The sequence below is a fragment of the Monodelphis domestica genome, chromosome 6 (genome assembly GCF_027887165.1).
Source record: "Monodelphis domestica isolate mMonDom1 chromosome 6, mMonDom1.pri, whole genome shotgun sequence".
Classification (NCBI taxonomy): Eukaryota; Metazoa; Chordata; class Mammalia; order Didelphimorphia; family Didelphidae; genus Monodelphis; species Monodelphis domestica.
In genome coordinates this window covers 143,132,400-143,144,864 of record NC_077232.1, presented here as the reverse complement: position 1 = coordinate 143,144,864, position 12,465 = coordinate 143,132,400, and the positions used below count along the sequence as shown (strand labels likewise).

The window sequence follows — 12,465 nt, the reverse complement described above, 5'->3', positions numbered from 1 at the left end:
ACATGAACTAAAAAATTTATCTGAATACTTTAAAGGATGACTTTTCTCTGATATAGGTACTCCCTCTGTTGAGGCTTATCAGAATTTCTATGTGCCTAAGCAGATGGTATTTGTTTTTTAAAACTCATCATGAAAAAGCCATTCTTCTTAGAGACAAACTTCCCTAAATTCGGATTACTTTGTACATTTGAGAAACATGGTCAATATCTGTGCCAATAATTAAAGCCTTTTAGGGTTGGTAGGACTCACCAGACTTTGTTTTCATTTAGACTGCGCTGCTTAAATTATTTAATTTGAGACCCTAGGAAAGAATAATAAAATCCTACTTTATAATGTTTGTGTTTTCGTTAAAGCCAAATTACTGGACTAGAACAACTTCTGAACAATTCAACTCTACAGATAGCTCAACAAGGTAATGATTATAAGAATGTGCTCTGGCACATAATCAAAAATTCAATTTAACCATCAACTGGAAGAGAACAGGACTTGTATGAAAGTGGCAGAAATGCTACTAAAGGAACAGATTTGTTTACTAGATCAATAACACCAGGACTAGTAATTTTATGTTGATTAATTTTAAAAATTAAATTTATCCCATATCATTTTTTTTCAGGAAAACTAGTTTCATGTAAATATTTGTTGAACTCAGTTGGTAACCTTCAAGCATGTGATTTCTTATCACATGATCCCAAATTACAAAAAGATGCAGAAAGTCTCTCCTGCTAATCACCACATACTTTATAGCAACCAACTCTAGGAAACTTCCTTAAAGATGAAGTTTCAATCTTCCCACCTCATGTTTTTATAATAACCATTTATCAATTTATATTTCTGTACTGTGTTCCCAATTAGATAACCAAGCTCAAGAGCTGTTGTATTTTATGTATAAATATGCAGCTAGATGGTACAGCTAATAAGAGGCCTGGCACTAGTAAGACTATCTTTCTGAGTCCAAATCTGGCCCCAGATACTATGTGACCTTTGACACTTAACCCTAGTTTCTTATCTGTAAAATGAACTGGAGAAAGAAATGGCTAACTATTTCAGTATTTTTGCCAAGAAAATCTGAAATGGTGTCAGAAGAGTCTGACATGACTAAAAAATATGCAAGCACTCTATTATTACCAAAAGAGTCAGTCAAGAAAATAACAATGACCACCAACCCATCTACCTACTCACCATTTTATACATTCTTTATGGAAATAGAAACATTCTGTGTAACTTTCATATATGAGAATAAGCAGCTTTAATAACATAATTCATAGTGAATCATATTTATAGTCTTGTAACCATACAGGTAAATTCAAAGTTGCAGAGAATGAAATATCCTTCTATACTTATTCTTTACTTAATATAAATAATTATTCTGTTTTCCATCTTTTTGCTTTTGTATAGGCTATTCTCATGCCTGGAATGTGGTTCCTCCTCCGGATTTCTACCCTTTTAAAAAGCATCTTTTAACACCCCTCCCCCCCACAAAAATTTACCTTCTCTTTCTCCTACTTGCCCACCTCCCTGCATTGTGAAAAGAAAAAAAAAACAAATAAGTCTATCACCTGTCAAAAAGTCGGTAGTACAACACAGATGAAAAGCAACTGCTTGACTACAGGAGTTGAGGGGATATGACTGAGTAGAGACTCTAAATGAACACTCTAATACAAATACCAACAACCACGGAAATGGGTTCAAATCAAGGACACATGTGATACCCAGTGGAATCACACGTTGGCTATGGGAGAGGTGGGGGGGGGGGGGGGGAAGGAAAAGAAAATGATCTTTGTTTCCAATGAATAATGTTTGGAAATGACCAAATAAAATAATGTTAAAAAAAAAAGTCAGTAGTACATTTCATCCTAAGTTCTCTGGAATCATGGTTGGTTACTGTGTTGATAAGAGTTTTTCAGTCTTTTGTCTTTATAATTTATCTCAAAATGTTCCCTAGTCTCTAAAAAAGCATATCCAACTTTTGTTTTCTTGTTCTATATTCTTGTATATATAGATATTCTTTTACTTCCTATCCAATTTATCTACACAGAACAGTTTAGCTTGAGTCTCTATGGTCTCTTGATGTGGAAGGGTAATACATTTGTATAATACATTTATTGACATTTTAAAAAAATTATTTCTTGTTTTTTTTCCCCAACACTGTACTTCCTCCCAGTTTCCTTTCCCCTGCTAGACTCCTCCTGTAACACAACTATTTAAAAAACAACATTTTTTTAAAAGAAAAAGATTTGTTTAAAAAAGGAAAATCAACATATCAGAAAGTGTCTGAAAACACGTACAACAGGCAACATTTGTCGCTATCTACCTCTGCAATGAAGTAGGGTATGATGCATACATTTTTAAACTGTTCTACTCCTAAAATCCTCAGGACTAATAGTAACTTTTATTTGCTAACCAGTCACTGAGCAAGCAGGGCTATTTTAGTTGCTGGTTCTAGACAATGGATTTCAGCCAAGGACTAGTGGTTAAAATAGGAATTTTCCTTAACCAATGTAAAGTCTATTAACACTTTCCCCATATATCTGACTGCCATCTAAACAGTATTTCCTTCTCCTCCATCTTAATTTTATCTATAGCACTTTCATGTTCACAATATGCATTAGGCAATTATTTTGATTTCCTTTTCTACCTGCCATTTGTCAGACTAAGAAAAGTTAGCTAGATTTTTATGTACTGGCAATTCACTGGGAATGGGGATATACGGGCAAACCTCTATAACAAATATAAGTCCTATTCTTAGTTCCTTTCCTGCTCTAGCCTTTGCCCCACCAAACCAATAAACATTTATTAAACACCTCTTGTGTGACAGCCAAGTGCTGGGGATAAATAATACTGTCCAGTCATCCAATCAGAGGGCAGAGATTTCTGGCAATCAGTTCATTCTGGGTGAGGTAGGAGACTGAGGGGAGGCCAAGCAGAGCTACTGATGGAAAAGACACAACCTCAACTAGAACTTTCAGAGAATTTAGGTGAGAAGGGTCCACATTGCATACAGGACAGATGGAGCATGAAAAGAGAAGACTCAAAAGTGAACCCTGTGAAGGACAAAGAGAAAGCCAAGCAAAGATCAAAGAAAATATAACTACTGTTGAATGAAACTCAAGGATAAGGGTTACTCCTCAGCTCTGCCTTAGTATGGAATAGAAGAATAAGAATAGGGAAAGATGACAAAGAAATTGGTTTTGATTTATCTGATAATCTAAAAATAGGTCTGAGATTTTAAGTCTTTTCAGACATTGTCCTCTTAAGGGGTTGAAATCTGAAATAATGGAGGAAAGCAAAGGTTCAAACCTCAGCACACACTGATTTATTAAGCAATGTATGTTAATTACATAAGAAATCAGGACCAAGCCTCCTCATATTCTCCATGGACTCTGAATACTGGGGGGAGTCTTAATCTTTATGGGTCAAAAGAAAACAGTCTATACAACAGGATTCAAGATTAGGTAATCTACTTTCTAATTGGAGGAAAAAATAAGGGGGAGAGAAAACAGGTGCAATTCCCTGAAATCAGAAAAAATGTCCTATTGCTCCATAAGTGTCTGAATTCAATTGAAATAATAAGGGAACAGTAAATGGTTGACCAGTAGGACCCAGTTTTTGTATAAGACATATAGGTTACTAGAGATATAAGATTATGAGAAAACTCCATGCTGCAATCTTTGGGTCTCATTAGGTTTCTGGTCTGTATTACCTAAGCCAGGGGTCCCCAAACCTTTCACACAGAGGGCCAGTTCACTGTCCCTCAGTCGGTTGGAGGGTCGGACTCTAAAAAACCTATGAACAAATCTGTATCCCAGCTGTTGAGATAGCGGAGGCTGCAGCACTGACTGTGATGGGCCTGTCACACCTTGCACAGGCCCATCACTGCCACAACTACACCAGGCAGCAGTATACAAAGTATGGAATCCCAACTGTTACAGTTAAAAGAGTGGTTGCCATAAACGGTGACCGAGAAAATGTGTAAATAGCCAAACTGTAAGGTTGTGGCCACACTGGTAAAGATAATTTTTAGTGTCTTGATTTTATATTAAAAATAAAGTGGTCGCCATGGGAAAAATTCACAAATATGAAATACCCAAGTCAGCTGGGTTTTATGGAGATTTTAATTAATACAAATGAAGAAATTAAAGAAAGGGAAAGAGTAAGAGGAAATAATGGGAAAGGGGCCTAGACCAATCCTGAGCTTTAAGAGAGACCAGTCAGTCTTTAATCCATTCATCACAAGATTTGTCCCAAGCAAGATTCTAGTGTTCAGAGAGATCCAGCTACTTCAACTAGTCTGAGCTCCAACTCAGCTACCAAAGCTGCACTAATTTCAGCCACAGAGAGAGAGACCAGCCTCCAATTCAGCTCCATAGCTGAATTTTTTCAGAGGCCTGAGAGACCTCCTTTTAAGGAGAATTTTCTCCTCTGTGACCTCCCCTAAGTTTTCACATCTACTAATCACAGTAGGCATTTTCACAGGACTGACCTTATTTTTTTTTTCTTCTTAATTCTTAATTCACACCTTGTTATCACCTTCTCTGGGTAGACTAAAACCTCACACCTCTTGTTAAGTTTGCTTGAACTTTTAGTGCTTAATTTGACCTTTACAGGTACTTAGCACCCTTTTGTATCAGATCTATTGTAATAGACCTAGCTTAAGGGTTTCAGCTTTACTTTAAGATTGGGCTGGGTACCTTTCCATTGTTGAGTAAAGGAGTTTACAACTTTATCTTCCCCTAAAGGTATGCCTAAGTATGGATGGAGTGATTTTAGAGTTCTCACATTCCTGATCAAGTACCTTCATTGTTTAAAATGTGGAATGGTCTTAACCAAATGTTCTAAAGTAGAGTGAGAATTTTTAACATTCACAAGTCTGAGAAATTTTAAGATTCATACCTCCCCAGATCACTGCTCACCATACTGACGTCTTCCACTGTGCAGCCACATAATCCTTTGCCCGGCACCTCGTTCACATTCAGTTACTCTCAGAAAAGGCACCATGCAAAGGATTATGTCACTGGAAGTAGTACTGTAGGTGAGTGATGCTGTGCACTACCACATACAGTGCTTCTCTCACTCACCACCAATGAAAGAGGAGCCCCATCTAGAAGTGTGGATAAATGGCCTTGGCCCCCCCCCCCCCCCCCCCCCCCCCCCCCCCCGCATGTGGCTCACAGGCCATAGTTTGGGGATTCCTGATTTGGGCCCTTAACAGGCAGAGGTAGGTCGGCTTCCCAGCACACAGGGTTAATTAAACTGGATTAGATCCATAACTGCATAGAAAGGCAAGGATTTAGATTTAAAATTGAGCCATAACATGGAGTCAATTTGGGTGACACAATTCCATCACTCCCTTAAGTTGGGGGAGGTAAAGAGTACCATGAGAGATCAGAATAAGATTGGGAGAGTCACCAGACAAGTTAGGAGTCAGGAAGTTAGAAGTCTACTTCAGATATTTACTAGCTTAAATTAGGCTGTTGGTAGCACCAACCTCACAGAAGAGTTATGAACATCAAATGGAATAATATAAGTAAAATGCTTTGGAAGTCTTAGACTCAATAAAAATGTTAGCTGAGATTATAGGTACTGAAGAGCCATGGACAGTTTTTGAACAAGGTAAGGATCCTATATCTTCGTGCTAGATAAGAGAGTAGAATTATTTGTTTTTCCAGCACCTTCCAGAGGGGAAGGTAACTTAAAAGATTGTAAGCATTCCAATCTATTTAGCAAAAAATATCATAAATCTCTTAGCATCTCTAGGGTCCAATACAACTTCAGATTCTACATGACTAGTTATCCAGAAAGTGTTGGGCTAGAATCAACAGAACTGCTCTAGTTCCAGCCACTACTAATTTTATGATTTTATATAAATACCATAACTTACCTGAATCTCAATTAACTCATTTTTCAAGTGAGGAATTTGAAAGCCTACACAAGGTTGCTTATTAAATATAAGTTAGAGCATTTTAATCTGGAGTTCTGCTAAATTGTTTTAAAATTTAAAATATATATTTATTTTGTTATAATTGGTTTCTTTTGTAATCCTATGAATTTTGCTTTGTGAATTTAAAAATATTGAGACTGTGCCCACGGGCTTCACCGGAAAAATCAAAGGAGTCTACAACAAGCACATAGCTACTAGCATTTATATGTTAAAAAAAAATATATATATATATATATATTTTATGTCAGGTACTTTGTGCTAAGCACTTTACAGTTTCTATCTTATTTTATTCTTAAGAGCCCATGAATCAGTGCCAAAATGTTTAGAGAGAACTTTATATATATTGTCATTTCATTCTCTTAGTGCAGCAAGCACTATAGGCATACATCATCATCCCCATGCAGGTGGAGGCACAGTGGATAAGATACAAGGGCTGTGCTTCCAGACAGGAGGACCTGCGTTCAGATCTATGCTGTCACTTTTGGATGATCCTTAATAAATCAACCTCACTTGGCTCTGGTTTCCTCAACTGTAAAATGGGAATAATGTTATCTATCTCTCTGGGCAGTGGTGAAGACCAAGAGAGTTTAGCATAGTGCCTGGGGCATACTAGGTACTTAATGTTTGTTCCATGGACTAGTCCATGGACAGTGTAGCTTGCAGTGGTTGAGGCAGGCCTATGTCCAACCCGTGTCTAGCACTTATGTCAATATGAGTTATATTTTTTACTTTCTTTTAAAAAATCTATATCTGTCTGTGACTCAGCTTTTCTTTCTGTGACTAATTTCTCTTGGATAATTTTATTACAGAGACATTAGACCTATATGATTGAAAACTACTCTTGTCTAACTAGTTCAAGTCAACATAAAGGCTGCTGTTGTACAAGTGAACAATAGCTCAAAGTACCAAGGTGAAATTAACCTCATCATCTCTTTTTCTTTTGGTGGTAATAAGATTAAGGGATACCAAGATAGATTTAGGAAAAAAGGTACAGGAGGGTTGACTGAGAAGACAAAGATTAGACCAAAACATTCTCTAATCTTTATCTTTCTTCCAAGTCCATCCTACTTTCTTTTTCCAGGTTACAGCCATTCTCTAAAGTTAAAATCAATTTACTTGGGACTTTAAAAAATTTGTTAACTGTGTGCTGTATATTTTACTTTATGCATTTACAAACATCATTCTGAGGAGTCCATAGGTTTCATCTAATTCCTAACAATTTTAGAACCCCAGATGTATACTACAGCATTTTTCTTTTCCTTCCCCAAACTTGAACTAGTAAAGTATAATTCTCATGCTCTAGTCTCTTCCCAACTAGGGTTCCTTGATTGTTGAGATGAATTGACTATGTATGGTTGAGTATGTATAAAGTGCTCAATAAAACCTTAAAGTCCTTTATAAGATATAAATCAAGAATTGGTTAAATTATTTAATTCCCTTCAGCTCCTGAGAATGTGACATTGATTCTGTTGCCTCTGGCAACTGAGTAGCTTTTCCATAGTAAACTTTTTTCGACCCTTTCCAGAATTCATAAACTAACCTGAGCCCCACTTTTTGAAGTTCCTGGGGGTACACAGACCAATGCAGCAGGAGTTTCTGGGTAATATTTTTGGGCGACTTCGAATTCCAAGGTGTCACAAAGATAGACACAAACACACGTAGCATTTGAATTTCTAAAGCGGTGTTTCTTAATTAGTGTAATCCCAGAGGTTAGAGCTGAGCCCCAGAAAAGGTGGGGTTTCATCTCCACACTAAATAACTCAGTAATTTTAGATCTTCGATTTACTGATGGGTCACAAAACAAAAGGGAAACAAAACCATCCATATGAGAATGCTTGGGCTTCTCAGAAAATGGCCTGGTTCTAAATAACGTAAAAACAAAACAAAACAAAAAAAAACCCAAGACTGATCGGGACACTGGTAGTCTTCACTGTGATGAAAAGTTTTTGGAGCTGTCCACTGGCTAATTTCGCTTCTCCCCTCTCCCCAAGTTTCCTGAAGTTGTCTTTCCATCCCCCGTTAACACTGGGGCTTCCTCCCCCCGAAATGCTTCTAGACCAACCCGTATATAGCTTGCACTGTATGGCTGTTGCCCCAAGAGCCGGCACTCTTCGCGGGCGCAGCAAACTTGAGATGCGCCGGGAACCTGTTCTTCCTACGGCGTGGCTGGGATCAGAGATATCACTTTGGGTGGCTGAGATCCCCGGTCTCAAGCCGAGCCCCGTGGGGATAGGGCCTCACCACGTGTTTGCGGCGGATCCCGCGAGTCCCCGGGACGCCGCTGGTCCTTCCTCTACCCCAACCTCGCCGTAAGATGGCCTCGCGCACCCCTGCCCGCGTGCAAGGCTCTCCCGAGTTCGGCGCCGGGGCGCAAGTGGCCCTGGAAGGGATCGCTCACCTTCTGCGGTAGCCATTTCCTTGGCTGTGCAGCGAGAGGCGGCAGATAACGTAAGGACCGAAGAAACCTGGAGAGAAGAAGAAGGATGTTAGGGATAGCAGGATAGTTGGTTGACCAGAGGGGTTAGGCAGCGGAAGCTTCTCCCCAGCAACCACGCGCCCCGCTGTCTCGCCAACCCGGGCCCGCACCCTGCGGCAAGAAAAGAGACCTGCCCCCTCCCAGAGAGATTCAGGGGGCGGGATGATAAGCCGCGGCTTCCCGCCGCGCACGCGCACAGTCCAGAATTTGAGCCTCGGGGCCCCTACAATCCACTTCGCCTCCTCTGGTCCCTCTCCTCTTTAGGTCTCTATTCCGGAAAGATTTGGCACCTCCTCCTCTAACAGTCGCACGCACTCACTCTCCTTAGGTCCTGGGAAGTTCTAGTGTGGACTTGTACTGAGCTTGGTGGAAAGGTGTGGAGGACTGGGGCCTGTGCGGGAGCCTTTAGGCTAAAGTCAATGAGCAGTTCTGCGCTTTCTCCGCTGAGCCCCAAGAAATTGCGGCGCGGTCCCTAGGGAAAGGAGTCTGGGTCGCCCCACCCCCTCCTCCTCGGCTCCTCCCTCCTGCCCCGCTAGTCTAGAGAAACAGACGCCTCGGGCTCGGGTGGAGTTGACGCGGGCTGACCGCCTCAAGCTCGGGCTGGGTAGGGGCCTGGGGGTGCCACGCGCCGCCGCTGTAGTGAAGGAAGCTACGCGAGCGAGGGAAGTGACCGAGGGCTAAGGAAGCGTGCTGAGCGGGCGAGAGGAGGGGCAGCGGGTTCACGCGGGACCGCGGCCCCGTACACGTCCACGTGCTTTTTGGTGAAGATATGGAGCTAGAGGAAAGCGGCATCCGGGAGGAGTGCGGCGTGTTTGGCTGCATCTCCTCTGGAGAGTGGCCCACGCAGCTGGATGTGCCCCATGTGATCACCCTGGGGCTCGTGGGGCTTCAACACCGGTAAGCACACCCAAGATGGGTGGGGGCCCATCTTGGGCTAGGGAAGCATACATGGGTCTGGAGGCCGGGTTTGGGGTGCTATGACCGAAATCGTCCCTCTCCCACGCCCCAAAACTGGGGCAGTGTGGACCACCACGTGCTCGAGTACCCCAGCCCCAGGCGAGGTTGAGGGGGAGCCCCAGCCCTGCGCGGGAGGTCTTCAGTGGGCTCTGCAAGTCGGGATATTGGTTACCGAGGCTGCAGATTCCTTTGCTCCTTTTGGGGGTCCGAGCTTGCACCCTGGCCACTTGAACTTGACCCTCCCCATGATTTTAGGGCATCGGTTACCCTCCCTAATCCTCTGGAGCTGTTCTCGTGATCCTGCCGTGTGGGATTTGAATGCACCCCAGGTCTCTAGGCACCCAGAAGTGTGCTTACTGGGGTTCTAGCCGGCGGAAGCTTTGGACACCAACATTCAGGGGAACACCGTTATTATGGGATTTGGGAATTGGAGATTTGAAAAGAAATGTGATGACAAACCAAGCACTTTACCAAACAAGAGTAACTTAATAGAGGAGCAGCGATCAAGTGCTTGGGTTTAAATGTTAGCTGTTGATCAGATGCTTAGAATTAACTGTAAAAAATTAGTTTATAATCTACCTACTATTTTGGTAAATTTCTATTCTTAAGTTATAGGAGGAAATTATGGTTGAAAACAATTGAGAAAAGACCGTGGAATAGTGGAAAGTTTCTCATCTCCTGGTTTCTTTCAAGTCCCAGCTAAAATCCCACTTTCTCTGAGAAGCTATTAGTGCTAGTCTAGTGCCTTTCCTCTCGATTTTCTCTAAATTGATCTCTTGTTTACCTTCCGTTGTTTGCATGGCAAGTATATTTTTGAGTCTCTGTAGCTTCAGCGCTTAGCCTAGCACATAACAGGAGCTTAATAAATGCTTAACTTAACTCTTGTAGTGAAACTTGTATTTGAATCTTCCTAAAGCACTTAATCTTTGCACAAGTTATCTGAGACGCAAAGCTTCAGTTTTTTGTGTGTGTAAAATGGAGGCTAACATTTGTACTATTAAGTCAGGCTTGTGCTGAACAAAGTGCTTTGCTATATGTTATTTATACCTGTCTTGCCACCTGATTTATCCTAAATAATAAGAATTGTTAACATAGATTTTCCTTTTAAGTTAGAAGGAATGAGGCATTGATTACCATTAAAAGCCAATTTAAAATTTTAGGCAATATGACATTAATAATTTACTTGAAAAGATAGGACCTTGATATTACACGTACAAATGAATTTAAAACAGATTAGTCTTTCGTTTCTGCCTTTGACTTTGTCTGTCAACAGTTTTGGGAACTAGGGGTTCTTGGAAAAAGGTCGAGTTTTTCTGTTTTGTGTTACTGAGCAAACTGATCCACCCCCTCACCCCCACCCTTCAGAAAGGCACCTACATAGTTTAGTAGATCGAGTATGAATTATGCCATCTTTGACTAATCCTTGAATTGTCTACCTGAAGTTAACTATCTTTTAATTTAGTGGTAATCATAAGACAGCTCACTTGACCTTATGTCCTGTGATAGTACAGTAAGTTTTGTAAGTTAGTATTGAATAATACTATCTACCATCAGGCTCGCCACCTACTGGAAAAGCCAGACTTATCCTGAGTTTTGCATTCTGACCATAGGACCAAGAGTTGACCTTGAATTTCTAATTTTGCTGGTAAATTTTAGCTTTGTGGCTAAAATTGGCTAAAATTCCTCTCTTTTCCTCAAAAATGGTCATATAGGAAGAGAAGGGATTCAATTATAAGCTTTATTTTTTATTTACTTTCTCCAAGTTTGCATTAATTGGCTATATTGAGGGGAAACTTACTGAATCTTATTGTCATAATTATAAAAATGGATCTCCAGTATTCATTTTAGGAGAGTGTTCCTATGGCTACTGCTTATGTTTGGCTCATAAGAGCACTTTAGGGAGACTCAATACTTTGGACAGTTAACAAGAATGCTTCATGAAAAGACAATAAAAGCTTTGCTTTTGAACCTGGTGTTTTATAAATGGGTAAACAAAAGTTAAACCTGTTGCATAGCTCCTTTCCTTTAACTCCCTCTTCCTCCACTTCATTACTGGATTTATAAATGTGCCTCTGGAGTTTCTAAAAACTCTTTTAAGAAAAAAATTGAAAAAAATTTGGCTAGATTCAACTTATTACAAAGCCTTAGATTCAGCTGTTGGTTTTTATATTGAAAAGAACTCCTTGCCTAATGGAGGATTAGCTACAACACCAACAGGAAATAAAAATGTGATTCCATTATATACTAGTCTAGAACAAGATTCAACTGTATTTTAAAAGTTGGAAACTTGTTAGCAGAGACTTGTGTCAGAAATTAACAGTTTTCAGAGGCTAGCCTTTTCTGGGGTGAACAAATGAATTAATGGAAATAAGTTGCCTCTTTATGAATTCCCCAGTGAAAATAGGGAACCATTAACTTGCTAAGCCCGTTAAGGTTATAATCTGCCATAAACAAGATGTTAACCTGACCTAGCAAGGGTATAAAGAGGAGTGGTGTTCTCTCTTTTGGAGAACTGATTCTGATTGGACTAGAGTTTAACTCCCTTAGTTCTAATAAGGGACTACATTCAGAAAGCCAGACCTTTCTTAGCACTCCACTCACTTTACCAGTGAGGCCCATACATGTGAGCAAGGGCTAGAAGAGAGACATATCTTCCTGTAGAGTTAAACAAGTCCTATTAGGTTTTCCTGACTAGTCTATTCGTTTATCTGTGGTTAAAAAGTTTAAAGGTTTGACTTATTTCCTTCCTAAATATAGGAACCAAGGACAGATTTATTAAAGCTTTCATTAGTGATATGCTTGGTTCTGTCTTATTTTGGGCATGTTCTAGGCAGCTGAGCTCAGGAACTCTGCCCTAAAATTGAAAACTCAATATTTAGGGAGAACTCCAGAATTTCTAGTAGTAATAGAAAAACTTCATATAAAAGCAAATGGAGTTTGCTCTTGGTTACTTAATCCATGGTAGGGTCATTTATTGGCCCTTATTTTTAGCAGACATTCTGTCCACTTGCAGATTTGTTGGGTAGTTTGGCTTCCTGTCAAATGAAGTGTGAGACTAACATTTTATAATATAACAAGTTGTGTCCTTTTATGT

At 40.3% G+C, this 12,465-nt stretch overlaps 2 protein-coding genes across 6 annotated transcripts in view; one reads left to right on the top strand and one right to left on the bottom strand.

The window, feature by feature from the left end:
* PAICS (phosphoribosylaminoimidazole carboxylase and phosphoribosylaminoimidazolesuccinocarboxamide synthase) overlaps positions 1-12,465 on the bottom strand; it is a 52,286-nt gene that overhangs the window by 13,760 nt on the left and 26,061 nt on the right. For 2 of the 5 annotated variants that reach the window (XM_056802653.1, XM_056802654.1), the window contains exon 10: positions 8,337-8,403. In XM_056802653.1, the coding sequence (XP_056658631.1) occupies positions 8,337-8,403 (67 nt within the window). Of the gene's footprint in view, positions 1-8,336; positions 8,404-8,524; positions 8,601-8,733; positions 8,862-12,465 lie in introns of those variants that run through there. The other 3 variants (XM_056802655.1, XM_056802657.1, XM_056802656.1) reach the window with 3 other exon arrangements.
* Positions 9,180-12,465, top strand: part of PPAT (phosphoribosyl pyrophosphate amidotransferase) — a 60,340-nt gene continuing 57,054 nt past the window's right edge. The window contains exon 1 of the mRNA XM_016423235.2: positions 9,180-9,311. Within this exon, the coding sequence (XP_016278721.1) occupies positions 9,184-9,311 (128 nt within the window). The 5' untranslated portion in view covers positions 9,180-9,183. The remainder of the gene's footprint in view (positions 9,312-12,465) is intronic.